This window comes from Rhinoraja longicauda, chromosome 3, assembly GCF_053455715.1.
Source record: "Rhinoraja longicauda isolate Sanriku21f chromosome 3, sRhiLon1.1, whole genome shotgun sequence".
NCBI classification, from domain to species: domain Eukaryota; kingdom Metazoa; phylum Chordata; class Chondrichthyes; order Rajiformes; family Arhynchobatidae; genus Rhinoraja; species Rhinoraja longicauda.
In genome coordinates, this window is record NC_135955.1 from 73,638,415 (window position 1) to 73,658,500 (window position 20,086).

Here is a 20,086-nt window from a genome sequence, read left to right on the forward strand (position 1 = left end):
CCCCAAATGTTGGTGTTAGTTGTTTTTGTTTTTGTGTGTAGTTAAGTTTTGGATATCATCAAATGTCCAGTAAGTCATTACCCATCCCTGTAGTGCTTCCAATACCTGTTATATGCTTTATTTTGGGATATGCAGTATTTGTTAACTAAGGAGGGTTTAAGGTGAATGAGAATGTGTATCATTGCGGAATGTATGGAACTGGAAAATCAAAATAAAAATAGAATTATAAAAAATAAAAAATAAAAAAATAAAAAATTTAAAAAAAGAAACTTGGATGAAAGTGTCCCCAGGATGATGGTGAGTAAGATGGTCCTAAAATTGTCGCGATATCGTCTGTGGGAGTGTGGTGAAAAACATACACACAAAAGGAAGAAAAAATCGCACAAGTAACGGGACAAACACAATGGGACAAACAAGATGAGCGTTTTAGTAATATATAGATGGGTAGAAGTCTGCAATCCCAAAGTATTCCGTAAAGTAGCAAAAAATAAACAATGACTTACATAATCCTAAAATAACAAGGATTTTGGCTCAGTTAATTGCTTTCTTGACTCTGAATGTAGTGATCGTGACTTCGTCTCACTCCACGGCTAAATCAATATGCACTGACATTTCTTGGAGCTGCTCTCCCATGCAAATGCAATGGAGCAGAATATCTCTCCTCTTATTCTTGTTGTTGTTACAACCTTAAAAGTTGAAGGTAAATTTGACCATCCCCTGTTGCAGCTGTGGATTAGACAATAGACAATAGGTGCAGGAGTAGGCCATTCAGCCCTTCGAGCCAGCACCGCCATTCAATGCGATCATGGCTGATCACTCTCAATCAGTACCCCGTTCCTGCCTTCTCCCCATACCCCCTCACTCCGCTATCCTTAAGAGCTCTATCCAGCTCTCTCTTGAAAGCATCCAACGAACTGGCCTCCACTGCCTTCTGAGCCAGAGAATTCCACACCTTCACCACTCTCTGACTGAAAAAGTTCTTCCTCATCTCCGTTCTAAATGGCCTACCCCTTATTCTTAAACTGTGGCCCCTTGTTCTGGACTCCCCCAACATTGGGAACATGTTTCCTGCCTCTAATGTGTCCAATCCCCTAATTATCTTATACGTTTCAATAAGATCCCCCCCTCATCCTTCTAAATTCCAGTGTATACAAGCCTAATTGCTCCAGCCTTTCAACATACGACAGTCCCGCCATGCCTGGAATCAACCTAGTGAACCTACGCTGCACGCCCTCAATAGCAAGAATATCCTTCCTCAAATTTGGAGACCAAAACTGCACACAGTACTCCAGGTGCGGTCTCACCAGGGCTCGGTACAACTGTAGAAGGACCTCTTTGCTCCTATACTCAACTCCTCTTGTTACGAAGGCCAACATTCCATTGACTTTCTTCACTGCCTGCTGTACCTGCATGATTCTCCTGCCTCGACACAAAACGCACCAAGATGGCAAGTACGTGGGCTAAAGTGCACTTTACAAGGCAGGAATCCTATCACTTCATTGCCTTCATTGTTTCTTGGTCTAAATCCTGGAATCCAATGCTCAAGAATAATGGGCGAGCACCTCCACAAATGAGGCTACAGTGGTTCAAGAAGGGGGTGTCACCAGCACATTCTCAGGTCCACGGAATGGTCAATAAATGCTGGCTCTGTCAGGAATGCCCTGAAAATGGAAGAAAATAAAACTAGCTGATTGGTCAGGATTCCACGCTGCTTCCTTCATTCAGATTTTCCAGAGTTGGCCACTAAGTGGCAGCATGTTCCGTGGGACGTTTAAGAAATGCTCAGTTGAGTGCTTAATAGCACGACGTAGAAGGACCAAGTGCTGGAAAATGGATTAGTTTGGACAGGTGGTTGATGGCCAGCATGGACATAGTGGGCTGAAGGGCCTGTTTTTATACTGTGTGACTATATGACCCTTCAGATGTCTGTTTTTAGAATTCCCAAGTATACTGGACATGCCACAGGAATCCAGAAAGCTAAGGCAGCTATTTGCTGGTGTTTATCCATGTTCCAGTGTTGGCTGAGTGTGAAATGATGGCAACTTATTTACAAAACAAATTAATCTGCCTTCGTCTGAGGCATAATTTCCATGTCTAGGTCTTGTTAATTTGCTTTCACAATACTGACCGAGAGAAGGATTCTGGTCAATCCAATATACTTCAATTCCAGAAACCATAAGATCCTTGTTTGCAATCCAAATGAGTGGAGGTGATTGGGGATGGGAGTGTCTGTTTATTATTTCATCCAACAGTGCAGTACTATCTCGGGATCAGACAAATTGTTTCAGATGGAAGTGCAGATGCTGGTTAATACTGAAGATAAACACAAAGTGCTGGAGTAATTCAACCGGCCAGGCAGCATCTCTGGAGAAAAATAGGTGACATTGTGGGTCTGAAACATTCTTCAGACTGTGCAGTCTGAAGAAAGGTTCCAACCCAAAACGTCACTTGTTCCTTTTCTCCAGAGATGCTGCCTGACCCGCTGAGTTATTCCAGAACTTTGTGTCTGTCTTCAGGATCAGGCAACGGGTAAATAGCCTTGGAATGTGGCCTGAGAGACAAATTTTCGTTCAGAACTGGGATTAACTTCTTCTTTGCTCAATGTTCCAAAATCTGCAGCTTCTTGTGTCTTGAGAGAAGAGGAAACCTTTTCTGGTCATAGGAATATTGGTACAATAACCTCTGGAAAAAATAGGTATGATAGGTGAAAACATTAAAAGACAAGTGTCACCATAGATGTAGATATCAAAGATAAATTGTGTTTAATTAATTTACTACAGTTTTTTGAGAATGCATCTCATAGAAAAGATAAGGGGGAAATTGTGAATGTGGAAGTTCTGAATTTTCAAATAAGGTCCCATGCAGGAGAGTGATCAAAAGTGTTAGAATTTACAGCATTGGGGTGAATATTCAGACATTAATTCAGAATTGGTAATTGGACAGAAAGCAAAAAGAGGAAATAAATAGATGTGGCTTAAGTTGTCAGGCTGTGGTTAGTAAAACACCTCTGTGTTTGCGCTTGGGCTCCAACTGTACACAATTTCGAAAAACAATAGACTGTGGGAACTAATTTCTGGCTCAGTCGGTTTGTCGACAGGGAGGAGGGTGGTAAAGAGGCTTCAAAAGGATGTCGATAAGGTGAGTGTGTGGATGATAACAGCAGATGAAATATAAAGTGGAAAAGAATGAGGTCATCCAATTTGGTGAGCACAACGGAAAAGCAACATATTTGTTAAGTGGTGAGAGATTGGGGAGTACAAATGGATCTAGGTGTGCCAGTACACAAGTCACTGAAGACTAACATGCAGGTGTAGTAAACAAGTAGGAAGGCAAATAGTTTTCTTGCCATTTTGACAAGAGAGTTCAATTACAGGAGCGATTACAACATTTCACAATATTCGGACAGGTACATGGATAGGATAGGCTTAGAGGAATATGGGCCAACCGCAGGTAGGTGGTACTAGTGTAGATGGGGCGTGGGCTGATGGGCCTGTTTCAATTCTGTATGACTCCATGACTCCAAGACTCCCCGAGTAAGGAAGTCTTATTACAATTATACAGGGCTTTGGTGAGACAACACCTGAAATGTTGTGCACAGATTTGGTCTCCGTTACTGAGGAGGGAGATGTTTGACATACTGGAAGCGCCTTGGAGATTCATTAATCTAGATCCAGGAATGGCAAGTTTGCTGCATGACGAGATGTAGAGTAGACCAGGATTGCATTCTCTAGAATTTAGAAGGATCAGAGGATATCTCATGGACACACAAGATTTTTAATGGGTTTGACAAGCTGGAAACAAGCAGAATATTTTCCCTGACTGAAATATCTGGAACTAAGATGTAGAAAAATGTCTTCAGAGGGTGATTTTTTTTAGAACTCTCTGCCTGCATAAGGCTGTTGAAACTTAGTCAATGGAACATTCAGAAGATAGATTCCTGGATATGAAAGGAATCAAGGGCACGGTTGCGCGATGCGGTAGAGTTGCTGACTTACAGCGAATGCATCGCCGGGGACCTGGGTTCGATCCCAACTATATAACCATATAACAATTACAGCACGGAAACAGGCCCGTTCGGCCCTACCAGTCCACGCCGACCACTTTCTCTGACCTAGTCTCATCTACCTGCTCTCAGACCATAACCCTCCAATCCCCTCCCATCCATATACCTATCCAATTTACTCTTAAATAATAAAATCGAGCCTGCCTCCACCACTTCCACCAGAAGCTCATTCCATACAGCCACCACCCTCTGAGTAAAGAAGTTACCCCTCATGTTACCCCTAAACTTTTGTCCCTTAATTCTGAAGTTATGTCCCCTTGTTGGAATCTTCCCCACTCTCAAAGGGAAAAGCCTACCCACGTCAACTCTGTCTGTCCCTCTTAAAATTTAAAAAACCTCTATCAAGTCCCCCCTCAACCTTCTATGCTCCAAAGAATAAAGACCCAACCTGTTCAACCTCTCTCTCTCTGTAGCTTAAGTGCTGAAACCCAGGCAACATGCTAGTAAATCTCCTCTGTACCCTCTCCATTTTGTTGACATCCTTCCTATAATTTGGCAACCAGAACTGCACACCATACTCCAGATTCAGCCTCACCAATGCCCTGTACAATTTTAACATTACATCCCAACTTCTATATTCGATGCTCTGATTTATAAAGGCAAGCATACCAAACGCCTTCTTCACCACCCTATCCACATGAGATTCCACCTTCAGGGAACAATGCACAGTTATTCCCAGATCCCTCTGTTCCACTGCATTCCTCAATTCCCTACCATTTACCCTGTACATCCTATTTTGATTTGTCCTACCAAAATGCAGCACCTCACACTTATCAGCATTAAACTCCATCTGCCATCTTTCAGCCCACCCTTCCAAAAGGCCCAAGTCTCTCTGTAGACTTTGAAAATCTACTTCATTATTAACTACATCTACTTCATTATTAACTACGGGTGCTGTCTGTACGGAGTTTGTACGTTCTCCCCGTGACCTGCGTGGGTTTTCTCCGAGATCTTCGGTTTCCTCAAACACTCCAAAGACATACAGGTATGTAGGTTAAGTGGCTTGGTAAATGTAAAAATTGTCCCTAGAGGGTAAAGGATAATGTTAATGTGCGGGGATCGCTGGTCGGCGCGGACATGGTGAGCTGAAAGGGCCTGTATCTCTAAATCTAAAATCTAGAATAGCTTGTAGAGCGGCTGTCCTATAACTCCAGTGGCCCAGGTTTAATCCTGACCTCCAGTACTTTCTACCTGGAATTTGCACCTTTTTGTAGAGTCATTAAGTCATACACCATGGTAACAGAGTTGTAGAATTGTGCATATAGAGTCATGGAGTCATACACATATGTCGTGGCATTTGTGTGCTGGGATTTTGCTGATGATGACAAGATAAGCATTCTTGGGGCCTACTCTTCCACCTGCTGATTAGTTGACCATCAACATCGGCAGAACTGCAGAGTTTCGACTTGGGTGTGCAGAGGCAAGGGTAGGATAGCTCACAGAGTGTTGAAGGCCCAGAGAAGATTAATGCCGAGAGAGGTTTGGGAATAAACACCTTGCTGGAGTTGAAGCCATTTCAAGGTCAATGAGGGCGACCCTGTAAATAAGCAGCACTATGAGTGCGTAATGAAGCAGATATGCTTTTGGATGATTTCACAAAATACAGGAAAGTGCAAACTGCAAAGGTCGGCCAGGAGAAATATTGGAACAGTCAATGTAGAAATAACAAAGATGCTGATGAGGATGAACACAGCCCTGGTAATGGAGAAAATGATGGGCTTGATTGTTGCTGGCATTGACGATCAGCACCATCAGCTTCCAGCTATTTAATTGCCTGTGCAATGCTGACCTGAGACTTGGCGAGAGATTTAGAAGGCCATTTACATCTTGTATAATAGATTTCCTTCATCTTCACAATGCTTGCATTTTCTATCCAATTTAAACGCTCTGTCCTTTTTATCCAAACGTGCAAGAAAACCAATTTATGGTCATTGAATGTGTTCATTACAATTTTTCAATAGAATGTGTTCATTAGAATAAACTAAACTAAACTGAACTGAAAGAGAGAGTTAGATAGAGCTCTTAATAATAGCGGAGTCAAGGGATATGGGGAGAAGGCAGGAACGGGGTACTGATTGTGGATGATCAGCCTTGATCACGGTGAATGGTGGTGCTGGCTGGAAGGGCCAAATGGCCTACTCCTGCCTGTTGTCTATCGAACTGAAACTTTAGAATTTTTAACAGGGCGGCAAAAGCAGATGGCTGATAGATGAACGGAAAAGCGGAATGAATGCTATTGGGGTGAACTGGAAAGCGCTGTGAGTTAATACCCTCATCCGTTGAATCTGGAGTAATTGAGATGGGAATAAGTACCGACATTATAAATGACAGAGATCAGGATCAAAAAATGCCTTGGGAGCTAAGCTATGGGTTAGTACACCCTCTTTAATTTTGCGATCTGGATTCAAATACATGCGAAGTGGACTAGTGGGACGTATAAAGGCAAAAAGATTTAGATATAGTAATTAATTATTTGCTAACGATACTCAACCAACGCAGGGCTGCCCTTCACGAATCTAAAGTACTTTAATGGTCCTCCATGCATTGGATTATAAATAGAAACATATTATGGTGGCTCTGCATGACGGTAATCGCCTCACAGCCAAAACCTGCATGACTTTGGTCATTTAATATGAAATAGAACAATGACGTTTGTGCATTGATATAGAATGATAAAGGATGATTCAGGAAGTTAAAATACAAAATCAAAAGAAATGTTCTGAAAATACTTGCAAGTGAACGAGCATCTGTGGAGAGAAAAGATCAGTGGAGAGGGGTCATTAAATATTAATAACCCATTCAAATGAAGGATCATTCATGTTTAATGATCTATCGTTTGAACCTAAAAATATGAAATTATGTGGATTGGCACCAAAAGTTTCTCATGGAAGGAAGGTTGGGCTGTCATATGATCTCTGTCATAAAGATAGTGTACAAAGTTAATATTACTGTGGTAAACAGGTTAATTAACATCATTCAGAGGTTAAACAAAAGCAAAACACTGCGGATTTCAAATCAAAACATCGCCGAGCCTGCGTTTGGTTTTGCCGATGTAAAGAAGTTGACATCTAGAGCAGCGGATACAATAGATGAGGTTGGAGGAGGTGCAGGTGAACCTCTGTCTCACCTGGAAAGACTCATCTCTCTAACTCCTTCCTGTAATCTGTTTCATCATTTTTTTGTATAAGACCCACTATATAAGGTGGTGTCATCTGCAAACGTGTATGTGGAGTTAGAGCAGAGTTTGGCCGCACAGTTCTGAATGTATATAGAGTAGAGTAAGGGGCAGAGAATGGATCCTTGCGGGATACCGGTGTTGAGAATGATCGTGGAGTTTGTTTTGTCACTTATCCAGTGGATCTAGTCTGTTAGTGAGGCTGGAGATAATGAGCAGCACCATAACCAAATTCTCAAAGCATTTCATGAGGTTGGATGTTAGAGTCTTTGGACAGTAGTCATTGAAGCGTGCTATCTTGTGTTATTTTGACACTGTGATGTCAAAATAACACAAGATAACACAAGATCTCAAAGCAGGGGTTGCCTCGGAATACTCCTGCTATCTGAAATTAAATGATACATTTTGTTGGTATCATTGATATTTTGGCATCACAAAAAGGTAACACTTTAAATTTGAAAAATTGATATAATTTAATCAGAGTCATATTCTGTATGTGGGCACATGGAATGTTAAGACTTATGTCTCAAAATGTGGATGCACAGCACTGAATTTTTCATAAATTAAAAAAATTCCCAGAGTATACAGGTGGCCGATGACCAGCCCATCATGATCTCAAGAAATTATCATAATGCAAGGGATGGGAGCTGCTTTATTTCCTCGTCGTCCACCCTGGGTAGTTCTACGGAACAGGCAAAATTTGCAGCAAAGCGTCAACTACGGTACTCTGAAGCACCAGTTGCACTTTTGATTGTTGTAGTTGACATACGAAAGAAGGAGGTCATAATGCAAGACACAAAATGTTGGAGTAACTCAGCGGGACAGGCAGCATCTCTGGAGAGAAGGAACGGGTGATGTTTTGGGTCGAGACCCCTTCTTCAGAGCCATCATGTTTTGTTTTTGAGCGGTCTTTGTGATTTCAATATTTGCATGAACACGCCACACAAGAAAGATGGCTACCAGGGGACAAAACCTGAACTCGCATCAACTGGCTCTTGAAACCTGCATGAAGCCTGCACTCATACAAACTATTTGCATAACATAAGCCACCTGCAACTTTTCTGAGCAGATCTGGCATAATCGAAACATCTGCAGATGCTGGAAATCTAAAACAAGAACAGAAAATGCTGAAAACACTCAGCAGGACAGACCACATCTGTGGGAGACACTTTTGTTATGTCCATTGCTTGGAAAGCTCTAGTGGTATTTGCTTGTTCAATGTATAGTGGGTCAAAATTTTATGATTGTATGCTACTGGTTTTCTCCAGGTGCTCTGGTTCCCTCCCACACTCCAAAGATGTACAGGTTTGTCGGTTAATTGGTTGTGATAAAATTGTAACAAATTATCCCTAGTGTGTAGGATAGTGTTAATGTATGGGGTGATCACTGGTTGGTGAGGACTCGGTGGTCTGTAGGGCCTGTTTCCATGCAGTATCTCTAAAGTCTAAACTGCCAACACTCTTCAAGCAAGGGACTAATCATAGTCATACTTTATCAGCCAAGTCTGTTTTGCAACTTACGAGGAATTTGATTTGCTATACAGTCATACCAATCAAAAGCAACAAAACACACAAATACATTTTAATATGAACATCCACCACAGTGACTCCTCCACATTCCTCGCTGTGATGGAAGGCGAAAAAAAGTTCAATCTCTTCCCTTCTTTGTTCTCCCACAGTCGGGGGCCTCGAGCCTTCCGTTGATGGGATGATTTTGTATCCCGTAGCCAGCGGTCGGGCCCTCCGCATTGGGGCGATCCCGCTCCCGCATCAGGGGGATCTCAGCTCCCCCGCGCCGGGGGATCGGACCCCGGGCTTGGGCTAGTCAAACCTCCTGCGACTTTAGAGCTACCCGACATCAGTCTCTACCCGAGACTATGAGCTCCTCGATGGTGAAATCCGCAGGCCATGGTTGGAGTCGATCCCAGGCAAGGGATCGCAGGCTCCGATGGTAAGTCCACGGCCCCGTGGTGGGGCTCAAAGTCAGTCTCGAGCAAGGCCGCCAGATCCATGAGTGACCGGAGATACGATCCGGAAAATAATCGCATCTCCTGCAAGGTAAGAGATAGAAAAAAGTTTCCCCCGACCTCCTCCCCCACCCCCCACATAAAACAAACCAGAGAACATTATCAGTGTAAGAAAATAACTGCAGATGCTGGTACAAATTGAAGGTATTTATTTCACAAAATGTTGGAGTAACTCAGCAGGTCAGGCTGCATCTCAGGAGAGAAGGAATGGGTGACGTTTTGGGTCGAGACCCTTCTTCAGAGAAGGGTCTCGACCCGAAACGTCACCCATTCCTTCCCTCCTGAGATGCTGCCTGACCTGCTGAGTTACTCCAGCATTTTGTGAAATAAGAGAACATTATCACATACTTTTAAAACACACTAAAAATAACAAACAAAATGAAAAGACAGACCGTTGGCGAGGCTGCCATCGCTGACGGCGCCACCCTAAGGCACTGCAGATTTTCCTTGTCGGACTGTTGTTGCTGATGCACCAAATAAATATGTGCTACCTTACCCTGAAAAATGGGAAAGTATATGTGAAGGTCATGCACTGTATAAGGTTATGCCATGTAGTTGCCATGCCTGAATAGCTGTCAACATATGCAAGTTGTGAGGTTGTAAGTAGCAGCAAATGCAAGAAACTAGTGACACAGATTATTGTGATGTGATTAACAGGGATTGTTACAGGGAGCTGTACTACATTAAGCAGTGTACTCTCCCCAGTGTTCAAATCTGGGTGCCAGCTCTTACCATTGTTCAGACATGTTTTTCAAAAAGCTTCCAAGATCTCTGCAATAATTTTCACCATTGGTTTCAGCCATAAAACGTCATTAGGCACATGCAAGCTTCAGTCATTACCAGTTATCTCTACCATTGATCCTGCCATCATTTAAGCTGGGCTTCCATGAGATCCCCATAAATGGACTCAAAGTTGGCAGTGGCATCCCGATTACTTCTTCTTAATTCCGAGGGTCTTGACTATGAGTCAGTGGAGATGTTACTTTTTCAAGAGGGTTTTGAAAATGTCCTTGAATCTTCTCCACTGTCCACTGAATACATTCTTGCTGTGATGGAGCTCAGAACAGAATATCTATTTTGAGAGTTTGGTGTCAGGCAAGCAAATGACGTGACTTGCCCATTGGAATCATCCGAGTGTAATTAGGGCTTCTATTCCAGGGATGTTGGCCTGAAGAGGACACCGAGGTCAGTTCACTTACGCTGCCAGTCGATTTGGAGGACTTTACGGGCACAGCACTGGTGCTTTGAGCTGCTCAGTGCTTTGAAGCCCCTGCTGTTGTCAATGAAGTCATAATTATTGTTTGAAGGGAAATTTGCTGACTTGTGTTACACAACCTGCAGCAGTTTGAAGCCAACAGCTTGCCAATAGAAATGCTGATAAATAATAAATCAACAAGTTAACTCCCTTATCTTTCAAAGGTTTGAGTTACATGGTGTAGTTTGCTGATTTCAATTGTTCTTCTGACGCGAAACTGCAGGGGATGTCAGTTTTCATATTTTATTTTACTAATGTTCCTGAGAAATAGGCCAACTGCCTCCATCATCTCAGTTTCATGAAAATATTCAGATTTTAAGAAGTAAGATGGCTATGTTGCGTCTTGTTAAAGGCCTACTTGAATTACATACATATTAAAGGGGAAAACATCATGCTCACAGATCAAACATCATAGGTCTCTTTGGACCAACATAACGGGTGCTATTCTTAAGACATTGCTCAAAAGAACCATCCAATCCAACTGGGGAGTGGATATCAGAGGTGTGTGGTATGTACACACGACATGTCCTGATAGCCTACTGAACTGAATCAGACTGCAGCATTTGGCGGTTATTTAAATGGCTGATTAAAATAATTAATACATCCTATGCTCGTGGATCCCTTTTATGCTAATTGCTTGGTTTGCCACCTGACCCATAATCAATTAATCTATACAGGAAGCATCATCCAGTAACACCATTTAAAGAGTTGTTACATACACCTCATTTGCTTTTGCTGCGGATTTATCATCTGAGTCTTTTGAACTTCTATATGTTTTTGCTCTATTTCCTCTTTCAGAAAAATTATTTTTCTGATGGCTGAAAGGATCTGCTGCTCAACTGTTATTAACTGCCTTCCAAACAGTCTGGGAGGTTTAGACATTAGACAAAAGGTGCAGGAGTAGGCCATTCGGCCCTTCGAGCCAGCACCGCCATTCAATGTGATCATGGCTGGTCATTTACAATCAGTATCCCGTTCCTGCCTGCTCCCTATACCCCCTGACTCCGCTATCCTTTAGAGCTCTATCTAGCTGTCTCTTGAAAGAATTCAGAGAACTGGCCTCCATTGCCTTCTGAGGCAGAGAATTTCACAGATTTAAAACTCTCTGACTGAAAAACGTTTTCCTAATCTCTGTTCTAAATGGCCTACCCCTGATTCTTAAACTGTGGCCCCAGGTTCTGGACTCCCCCAACATTGGGAACATGTTTCCTGCCTCTAACGTGTCCAACCCCTTAATAATCTTATACGTTTCGTTAAGATTCCCTCTCATCCTTCTAAATTCCAGTGTATACAAGCCTAGTCGCTCCAGTCTTTCAACATATGACAGTCCCGCCTTTCCGGGAATTAACCTAGTAAACCTACGCTGCACGCCCTCAATAGCAAAAATATCCTTCCTCAAATTTGGAGACCAAAGCTGCACACAGTACTCCAGGTGCGGTCTCACTAGGGCACTGTACAACTGCAGAAGGACCTCTTTGCTCCTATACTCAACTCCCCTTGTTATGAAGGCCAACAGTCTATTGGCTTTCTTCAAGTCAAGTCAAGTCAAGTCAAATTTATTTGTCACATACACATACTCGATGTGCAGTGAAATGAAAGTGGCAATGCCTGCGGGTTGTGCACAAAAAGAATTACAGTTACAGCATATAAATAAAGTTAATAAGTTACTAAACATACCACAAAAAGTGTCGACAAAAATTTAGTCTCTGGGGTTATCAAAGTTGACAGTCCTGATGGCCTGTGGGAAGAAGCTCCGTCTCATCCTCTCCGTTTTCACAGCGTGACAGCGGAGGCGTTTGCCTGACCGTAGCATCTGGAACAGTCCGTTACTGGGGTGGCAGGGGTCCCTCATGATCTTGCTTGCTCTGGATCTGCACCTCCTGATGTATAGGTCCTGCAGGGGGACGAGTGTAGTTCCCATGGTGCGTTCTGCCGAACGCACTACTCTCTGCAGGGCCATCCTGTCCTGGGCAGAGCTGTTCCCAAACCAGACTGTAATGTTGCCGGACAGGATTCATTGCCTGCTGTAATTTCATGCTCCTTTCAGTGACTGATGCACTAGGACACCCAGATCTCATTGTACAAATGACAGTCCTGCCATTCTGGGAATTAACCTAGTGAACCTACGCTGCACGCCCTCAATAGCAAGGATTGAAAATTATAAGGAAGAAAGGAGAAAATGAAAACACCCTACAGAAGAGGGAAGAACAGGGTACCACAAACACTGACCTCAAAGCTGAGATGGCAATCAATTGCTTTCCATGGAAGCTTTGTTAGCTGCCTTAGGACTTAGCTGCAATAACTTCTATTGTGGAAAATGCTTGGTACATCCCATACACGGTTAGAGCATCCGACTCCTCTGCTGTGGACCAGAAATTGACCTCACCATCCCTTGAGCTGGCACATCAGGCTTCCGATGTGTACATGTTAGCTCCTGAATAAATATCCTTTCTCTAGCTATACCTTTAAATGAGGCAAGAAGCATCATCTGAAAAAGTAATTACATTGGCCAGAAGTTTGGTGTCGTCTTCTTGTGATAGATCTATTACTGCATTTACATCAACTAAGATAGAAACGGATCAGATTACCACTGATTGCAAAGGAAGAGAAAGTTCGAAGAATCCCACAAAAGCTACATTTGTTTGTCCTACAGACAACATAAAAGTTAAAAGAGGCAGGGCTTGAGTAACCCTGTACGTTTACTCTCTAGCATTGCTGATAACTGGATCTGTGCTTTTCCTTCTATCAATGTTGCCCTGTATATTTTCTTCCATTGCACAAGTGGTGTCCAGTCTGATAGGAACTTTCTGTCTCAGGTGTCGGGTCGGATCTGTCTCGGGTGACTTGCTGATGAGATAAATGAGTGTTAATGAAAGACTCAAGCCCTTTAAAGGATGTACCAGTCAAAGAGGGATAGTGTGTGTGCAGGGAAGAAGTGATGGCTGTGATTGTAATTGGTGTGAATGTGGAAAGGAGATGATGGAGTGGCGTGATGGAGGTAAAGGATATGGGTTGCATTTTCATGGCAAGGATATAATAGTCATGGAATGAGAAGAATGGGAGAGGAATATCTTCCTGCGACAAATCCTCGAAGATAAAGTCATGGAGCTTTACAGCACAGAAATGGACCCTGCAGCCTATCACAATCATGCTAACATTTGTGTTCATCTGCACCAGTACCATTGGTCATTATTAGGTTTGTATGCTTCTGTGTGTTGTCTGTTTAAGTGGCTGCCTGAATGTCTCTTAAATGCAGTCATTGTTTATAGGTTTCCTGTCATAAAGGGGAGGCCATTTAAAACTGAGGTGAGAAGAAACTTTTTCACCCAGAGAGTTGTGAATTTGTGGAATTCTCTGTCACAGAAGGCAGTGGAGGCCAATTCACTGGATGAATTTAAAAGAGAGTTAGATAGAGCTCTAGGGGCTATTGGAATCAAGGGATATGGGGAGAAGGCAGGCACAGGTTACTGATTGTGGATGATCAACCATGATCACAATGAATGGCGGTGCTGGCTCAAAGGGCCAAATGGCCTCCTCCTGCACAGATTTTCTATGTTTCTACATTTCTCTGCAGCCATGTTCAGGAAACCAACGAAGGAGACACAATGACCTTCCCTTGAATTGCCTTCCCTCTGGTGTGGAACAGTTATCTGCCTCTCCTGCAAAGCCCCACCACTCCCACCTCACACAATATCTGAACCACTTGCTAATGCTACTGGTCTTTGGCAGAAGAGCCTATTTTTTTCATCCTCCAAAAACAGGGATGCATTCAATGGATGTACTAGAAAGAGAGAATTTGGAAATGTTCAACAAGGCCAGGTAGCATTTGTGGATAATGTATCTGGTCTCGCTAAACGTACAGAGCTACTCTTTATTGTGCACACTTAAAACCAGTTACATCTCTATTTTTGCAGTTCTTTTGTAAGGTTAATAAACTGCAACCATTCTCCTGTGCAGATGCTGTTTAATATGTTTTGTATATTTTTGATTTTACTTCAGATTTTTCTTCATCTATAGTCTGCTGGCATTGGCTTCACGTCTGAAACATAGTATTGAGGTTCCAGTGCATGTTTAACTTGCTCCTTTGGACCATGTGGACAGGTGTGGGCGCTGTCCTCCATGTGAACAGGTGTGTGTGGTGTCCTACATGTGAACAGGTGTGTGTGTGGTGTTTTACATGTGAACAGGTGTGTATGGCCTTGCATGTTATCAGGTTTGTGTGGTGTTTTACATGTGAACAGGTATGTGCACTGTCCTCCAATGTGAACAGGTCTATGTAGACTCCATGTGAACAGACCTGTGCAGGGTGCTCCATGTTAACAGGTCATAGAGTCATAGAGTGATACAGCGTGGAAACAGGCCCTTCAGCCCAACTTGCCCACACCGGCCAACATGTCCCAGCTACACTTGTCCCACCTGCCTGCGCTTGGTCCATATCCCTCCAAACTTATCCTATCCATGTCTGTTTCTTAAACGATGGGATAGTCCCAGCCTCAACTACCTCCTCTGGCAGCTTGTTCCATACACCCACCACGCTTTGTGTGAAAAAGTTACCCCTCGGATTCCTGTTAAATCTTTTCCCCTTCACCTTGAACCTATGTCCTCGGGTCCTCGATTCCCCTACTCTGGGCAAGAGACTCTGTGCATCTACCCGATCTATTCCTCTCATGATTTTGTACACCTCTATAAGATCACCGATCATCCTCCTGCGCTCCAAGGAATAGAGACCCAGCCTACTCAACCTCTTCCTGTCGCTCACTGTCCTCCACGTGAACAGGTGTGTGCAGTGTCCACAGTCTGAACAGGCATGTGCATGATGCTTCATATGAATAGCTGTGTGCTGGGTCATCCTGTGAACATGAGCGTGCCATGTCCTCCATGTTTGTGTGGCATTCAACATAATTTCCAATTCACCACAAACTAGAGTCAACTTTTCCAGTGGAATCTCTATGACTTGCTGTAACAGAATTATTTTTAGCAACCTTTCCATACAATTTTCACAGTGACTATTTGCCCAATAAGAAGCTTTGGCGAAGCAAACAGTTGGATTAGGCATTAACTTTTGGGTAAACAAACAAGGATAGGCGAGTCCCGGATTTTGAATTAATAAATGCCTCTTTAAAAATTGGAACAATTGAGATGAAACCCTTCCATTTATTACCACTTATTTCAGTGACTGAAATGGCAATCCTACATTTTAATGTTGACTATCCTGAAAATAATTAGCATTGGTAGGGTTTAAATTTTTTTAAATTTAACTCCCATTTTCTTAACATAAGCTACCGAATATCATCAATGATATTTTGGGAATCTCCCTATTATATGACAGTCAGAATTAGTTTGGCTCTCCTCGCCGCCCAATTTTGCAACATTCCTGTTCACTCACTCGGCCAGCGCTGAACCCACGACGTGGCGCTGTGTGCAGAGAAATAGCCCGGTTCATGTTTCGCGATCAGCGAAGTCACCTCCCCCTCCTCAGAGCAGCGGCCCGGGGAGGAAGTTGCAATGTTGTTCCATTGCCTTCTGTGGTTTCTGACTGCAGCCCACGCCCCGTTGTCTTGGATCAGCCAAAAATATCTACTTGGGAGGGGAGAGAGGAGGCAGAGAGAAGAATTTGCAAAGCTCCAACCGTGCGCAGGGGAGTTCCTTAAACCTGAACTTCCTTCTCTGGTTCTTTGGTCAAAAAAAAATTATTTCTGAATGCATGAATAAATCAAATGTATTTCATGGGATGTAAGGTTTCAGGACTTGTCATCTTTGCAAATCCTTTGGCAGTAACCAGGACGGTCACGGCTGGTGGTTATCTCGCCGTCAAACCTATCGCAAAGTAAGTTGCAGCTGCCCTAAGATCAGTGCTGAAGTTTCAAAGTACGGACATACATTCCACCCAGAAGTGTGTTGTTTGGCTCGTCGGGCGCGTCCACGTTGCATGGAGTCGGAAGATTCACAGGGGCAAAGATACTTGAGCGGATTGGGCGTTGGAGCTCCGCGACTGACAGAAGCGACCTCGAATCAGCAGCCTGGGCTATTCAAACATTATTGAGAAATATTTTGAAACACACAGCAGGTCAGGCAGCATCTGCGGAGAGAGAGGGAGAGAGCAAAGTTGACTTTTCCAGAGAACCGTGACTATCTCAGGAATTAAAACAAGCTGCCACAACTGAAGATAGTTTGGAGATCGTGTATTTTTGGGGGCACTCTCGGTGGAATATGCAGAGCCCAGGGAAATTCACGTGAAAAGGACTGCGCCGGGATTTCGCTGCCAGTTTGCTTTGGCTGACATTCTAGTCCACGGAAGGAACATCTGTGACAACTCATTTCGAGTTCTCTATCACACACCCAGCCTGTCTCAGTCTTTCCATTCTCTCTTGCACGTAGTCTTTCTTTCAAAGTCTGTCCCAGTCCTTCCTTTATCACAATCACTCTCTCTCTCTCTCTCTCTCTCTCTCTCTCTCTCTCTCTCTCTCTCCTTTTAACAGTATCTCCCTCTCACAGTGAGTGTCCCACCTCCAACACAGTTCCTCCTCCTTTCACTCACAGTACCTCCTGTGCCTGTGTACAGTGTGTCCGTCTCTCACACGCTCACGTCCCCCCTCTGCCCCTCACACTGTTCCTCGTCTTTCACTCTCAGTAATACCCCCTCCCACACACTGAACATCCACCTTTTAGTCTTTCCCTGTCTCACGACGTCCCCCTTGTCTCTCTCTCTCTCTCTCTCTCTCTCTCTCTCTCTCTCTCTCTCTCTCTCTCTCTCTCTCTCTCTCTCTCTCTCACACACACACGATCTTACTCTGAGCCAACCTACTGTATTAAACAGGCAGTCTGAAGTGAAGGGTCCCTATCCGAGACATCACCTGTCCACCCCTTCCACAGATGCTGCCTGACCCGCTGAGTATCACAGACTCTATACTCTTCTCCCCTGCTTTCACGCCACATTCTCGCACATGCACTCTCCCAATTCATCTCTCCCACCTTTTAAGTAATTGTTCCTTCACTCATTCAGTGCTTATTCACTCATTTTCTCTCACCCTCCGGCCCAGTTTCCCCTCTCTTAAACACAAACACACCCACATCGTGCGTCCTCCGTCTTTACCTTTTACCCTCTCCCTCTCACACAAACAGTCCTTTCTAAAACGCGCACTGCCTTTCGCACAGTTCTCGCATACTTAAGTCTCCTTATATTCCCCGGCATCACATTGCATCCTCCCCCCACCCTCTCTCTGATACACACTCCCTGATACACACTCTCTGATACACACCCCCTGATGATACACACTCCCTGATACACACTCTCTGATACACACTCTCTGATACACACTCTCTGATACACACTCTCTGAAGAAGGGTCTCGACCCGAAACACCACCCATTCCTTCTCTCCAGAGATGCTGCCTGTCCCGCTGAGTTACTCCAGCTTCTTGTGTCTACCTTCGGTTTAAACCAGCATCTGCAGTTCTTTCCTACACACTTTTTTAAAAAGTACCCCCTCTTTCTCTCGCACACACAATCTCTTTCTCTCACACGCCTCTCAATAGAAACCCCTTTCATTACCCCCCTCAGTCACACACAGTCCCATTCTCTCTCTCTCTAAGTATCTTCCTTTTGCCTCCCAGTCTCACTCGTTAACGCAGACCACTCCCCCCCTTACACACACACACCTTTGCTACTCTGAAGCAGACTCCCTCCAGCCTGCCAACCTCTCCTCCTGTCTGACACGGTGCTACAGTCTCCCAGCCAGCGACTGATCCAGCAGCCAGCAGCGGGGTTTGCTAGTGGGTGTGGCTCTTGTGTTGGATACACGCAGACTTCGCCACACTCTCCACTCGGCCGGGGCCTTTCTGTTCAATTGACAACTTTTCCAACTCGACACCGGGATGTGCAATGACAGGGTCGCCAAGCGCTCGGCGGCGGGGACCCCCCGGGAATCCTACTTCTCCGATATCCGGACATTTCTCACGGCTGAGTGCCTGCTGATGCTGACCCAGGGTATCAGCGGCGCCTACTTGGTAAGTCTGGGGCTGGAGTGGGGATGGGGGCTGGACTGGGGGATGGGGTTGGGGGCTGGTCTGGGGATGGGGGCTGGGACTGGGGGCTGGGGCTGGACTGGGGATGGGGGCTGGACTGGGGATGGGGCTGGACTGGGGATGGGATTGGGGCTGGGGATGGGGTGGGGACTGGGGATGGGGCTGGACTGGGGCTGGGGGATGGACTGGGGTTGGGGGACTGGGGCTGGGGGCTGGACTGGGGATGGGGGCTGGACTGGGGATGGGATTGGGGCTGGGGATGGGGTGGGGACTGGGGCTGGGGATGGGGTGGGGACTGGGGCTGGGGATGGGGTGGGGACTGGGGATGGGGCTGGACTGGGGTTGGGGGATGGGGGCTGGACTGGGGTTGGGGGACTGGGGTTGGGGGCTGGACTGGGGTTGGGGGGCTGGGATGGGGCTGGGGGCTGGGGACTGGGGATGGGGGCTGGACTGGGGTTGGGGGACGGGATGGGGCTGGGGGCTGGGGCTGGACTGAGGATGGGGGCTGGGCTGGCGCCAGGCACCGACTGTGTTTGCTTTAGGTAAACAAATCAATGTGGCCGAATGAATTCTGCTTGCCCGGCAGCACCCCCTTTCAATTCCGATTAAAACTCTGATTGAAGGTCATTGACCTGTAGGCTACGATAGCCGTCTCTCTCTCTCTCTCTCTCTGTAGATGCTGCCTGACCTGCTGGGTATCTTGACCCTTTTGCCGTCCCTGTTTAAAATTCACAGCATCTGCAGTCGTTCTCTTTACTCTTTCGTCCAGCTTCAGCGTGACATTCTGCGCGAAACCTCTTTAGTTTCCGTTACAATTGACAGTGAACATCCATCCCGGGCGGTCGGGCACGCTGTCTGTAGACGGGCTGGGCTGTCTGAGTGTAACTCGGGGGCTGGAACACGCCCGGCTCTTGGGGGTCTGTCTGTCTGTCTGTGTGTGTGCCTGTCTGGCCGTGTGGGTGTGAGCAGTGGGACAGCCAGTGTGGGCTGGGAAGGGAGGGAGGGAGGACGGGGGAGTGGGGAAGTTACTGGCGGAGTCTCTCCCACCGCATCTGGTCTGTGGTCTGGAAGTTTCAAACTTAAGACCCATTTGTTCCCTTGTATTTCCAGTGTCACTGAAGATGCCGACAAGTAGTTGCGCCCCCGGCCCTCCCTACTTCCCGAGACCCCAGGTCTGGTCCCGTCTCTGGTAAAGCTGCTGCCGCCTAGTTGATACTGTGACCTGTGTCTCGCAACGTGTACCCTTCCCTTCCCTTCCCTTCCCTTCCCTTCCCGAGTACACTGACGTTGCCCATATTCAGCGCTCCCCCTGCGGACAGACAAACAAGTCAAGTCATAGACAGGTCCCAGCAAATATTCTCTACCTGTTTTGTCCCTTTGCCGTTGATTCCGCCCTCCTGATTACAGCCCGGCTAAGGTAAACTGTAGAACATATTGGAATTCCCACCCAATGGCCAAACCCCATGTCCTGTCCACCTGCCGCAGCTGCTGGTACACGGTTAGGTATACCACAACTCTTTCATTGCTGCCGGCCTTTGCTGTTC

General features: G+C 45.3%; 1 protein-coding gene and 1 long non-coding RNA gene across 2 annotated transcripts in view; one reads left to right on the top strand and one right to left on the bottom strand.

The window, feature by feature from the left end:
• LOC144592094 (uncharacterized) overlaps positions 1-18,469 on the bottom strand; it is a 37,814-nt gene extending 19,345 nt beyond the window's left edge. The window contains exons 1-2 of the long non-coding RNA XR_013547069.1: positions 18,177-18,469; positions 15,906-16,598 (exon numbers count right to left, since the gene is read on the bottom strand). This is a non-coding gene — a long non-coding RNA (uncharacterized LOC144592094). The remainder of the gene's footprint in view (positions 1-15,905; positions 16,599-18,176) is intronic.
• Positions 17,002-20,086, top strand: part of LOC144592092 (solute carrier organic anion transporter family member 3A1-like) — a 265,635-nt gene continuing 262,550 nt past the window's right edge. Inside the window, exon 1 of the mRNA XM_078396429.1 lies at positions 17,002-18,524. Coding sequence (XP_078252555.1) covers positions 18,393-18,524 — 132 coding nt within the window. The 5' untranslated portion in view covers positions 17,002-18,392. The remainder of the gene's footprint in view (positions 18,525-20,086) is intronic.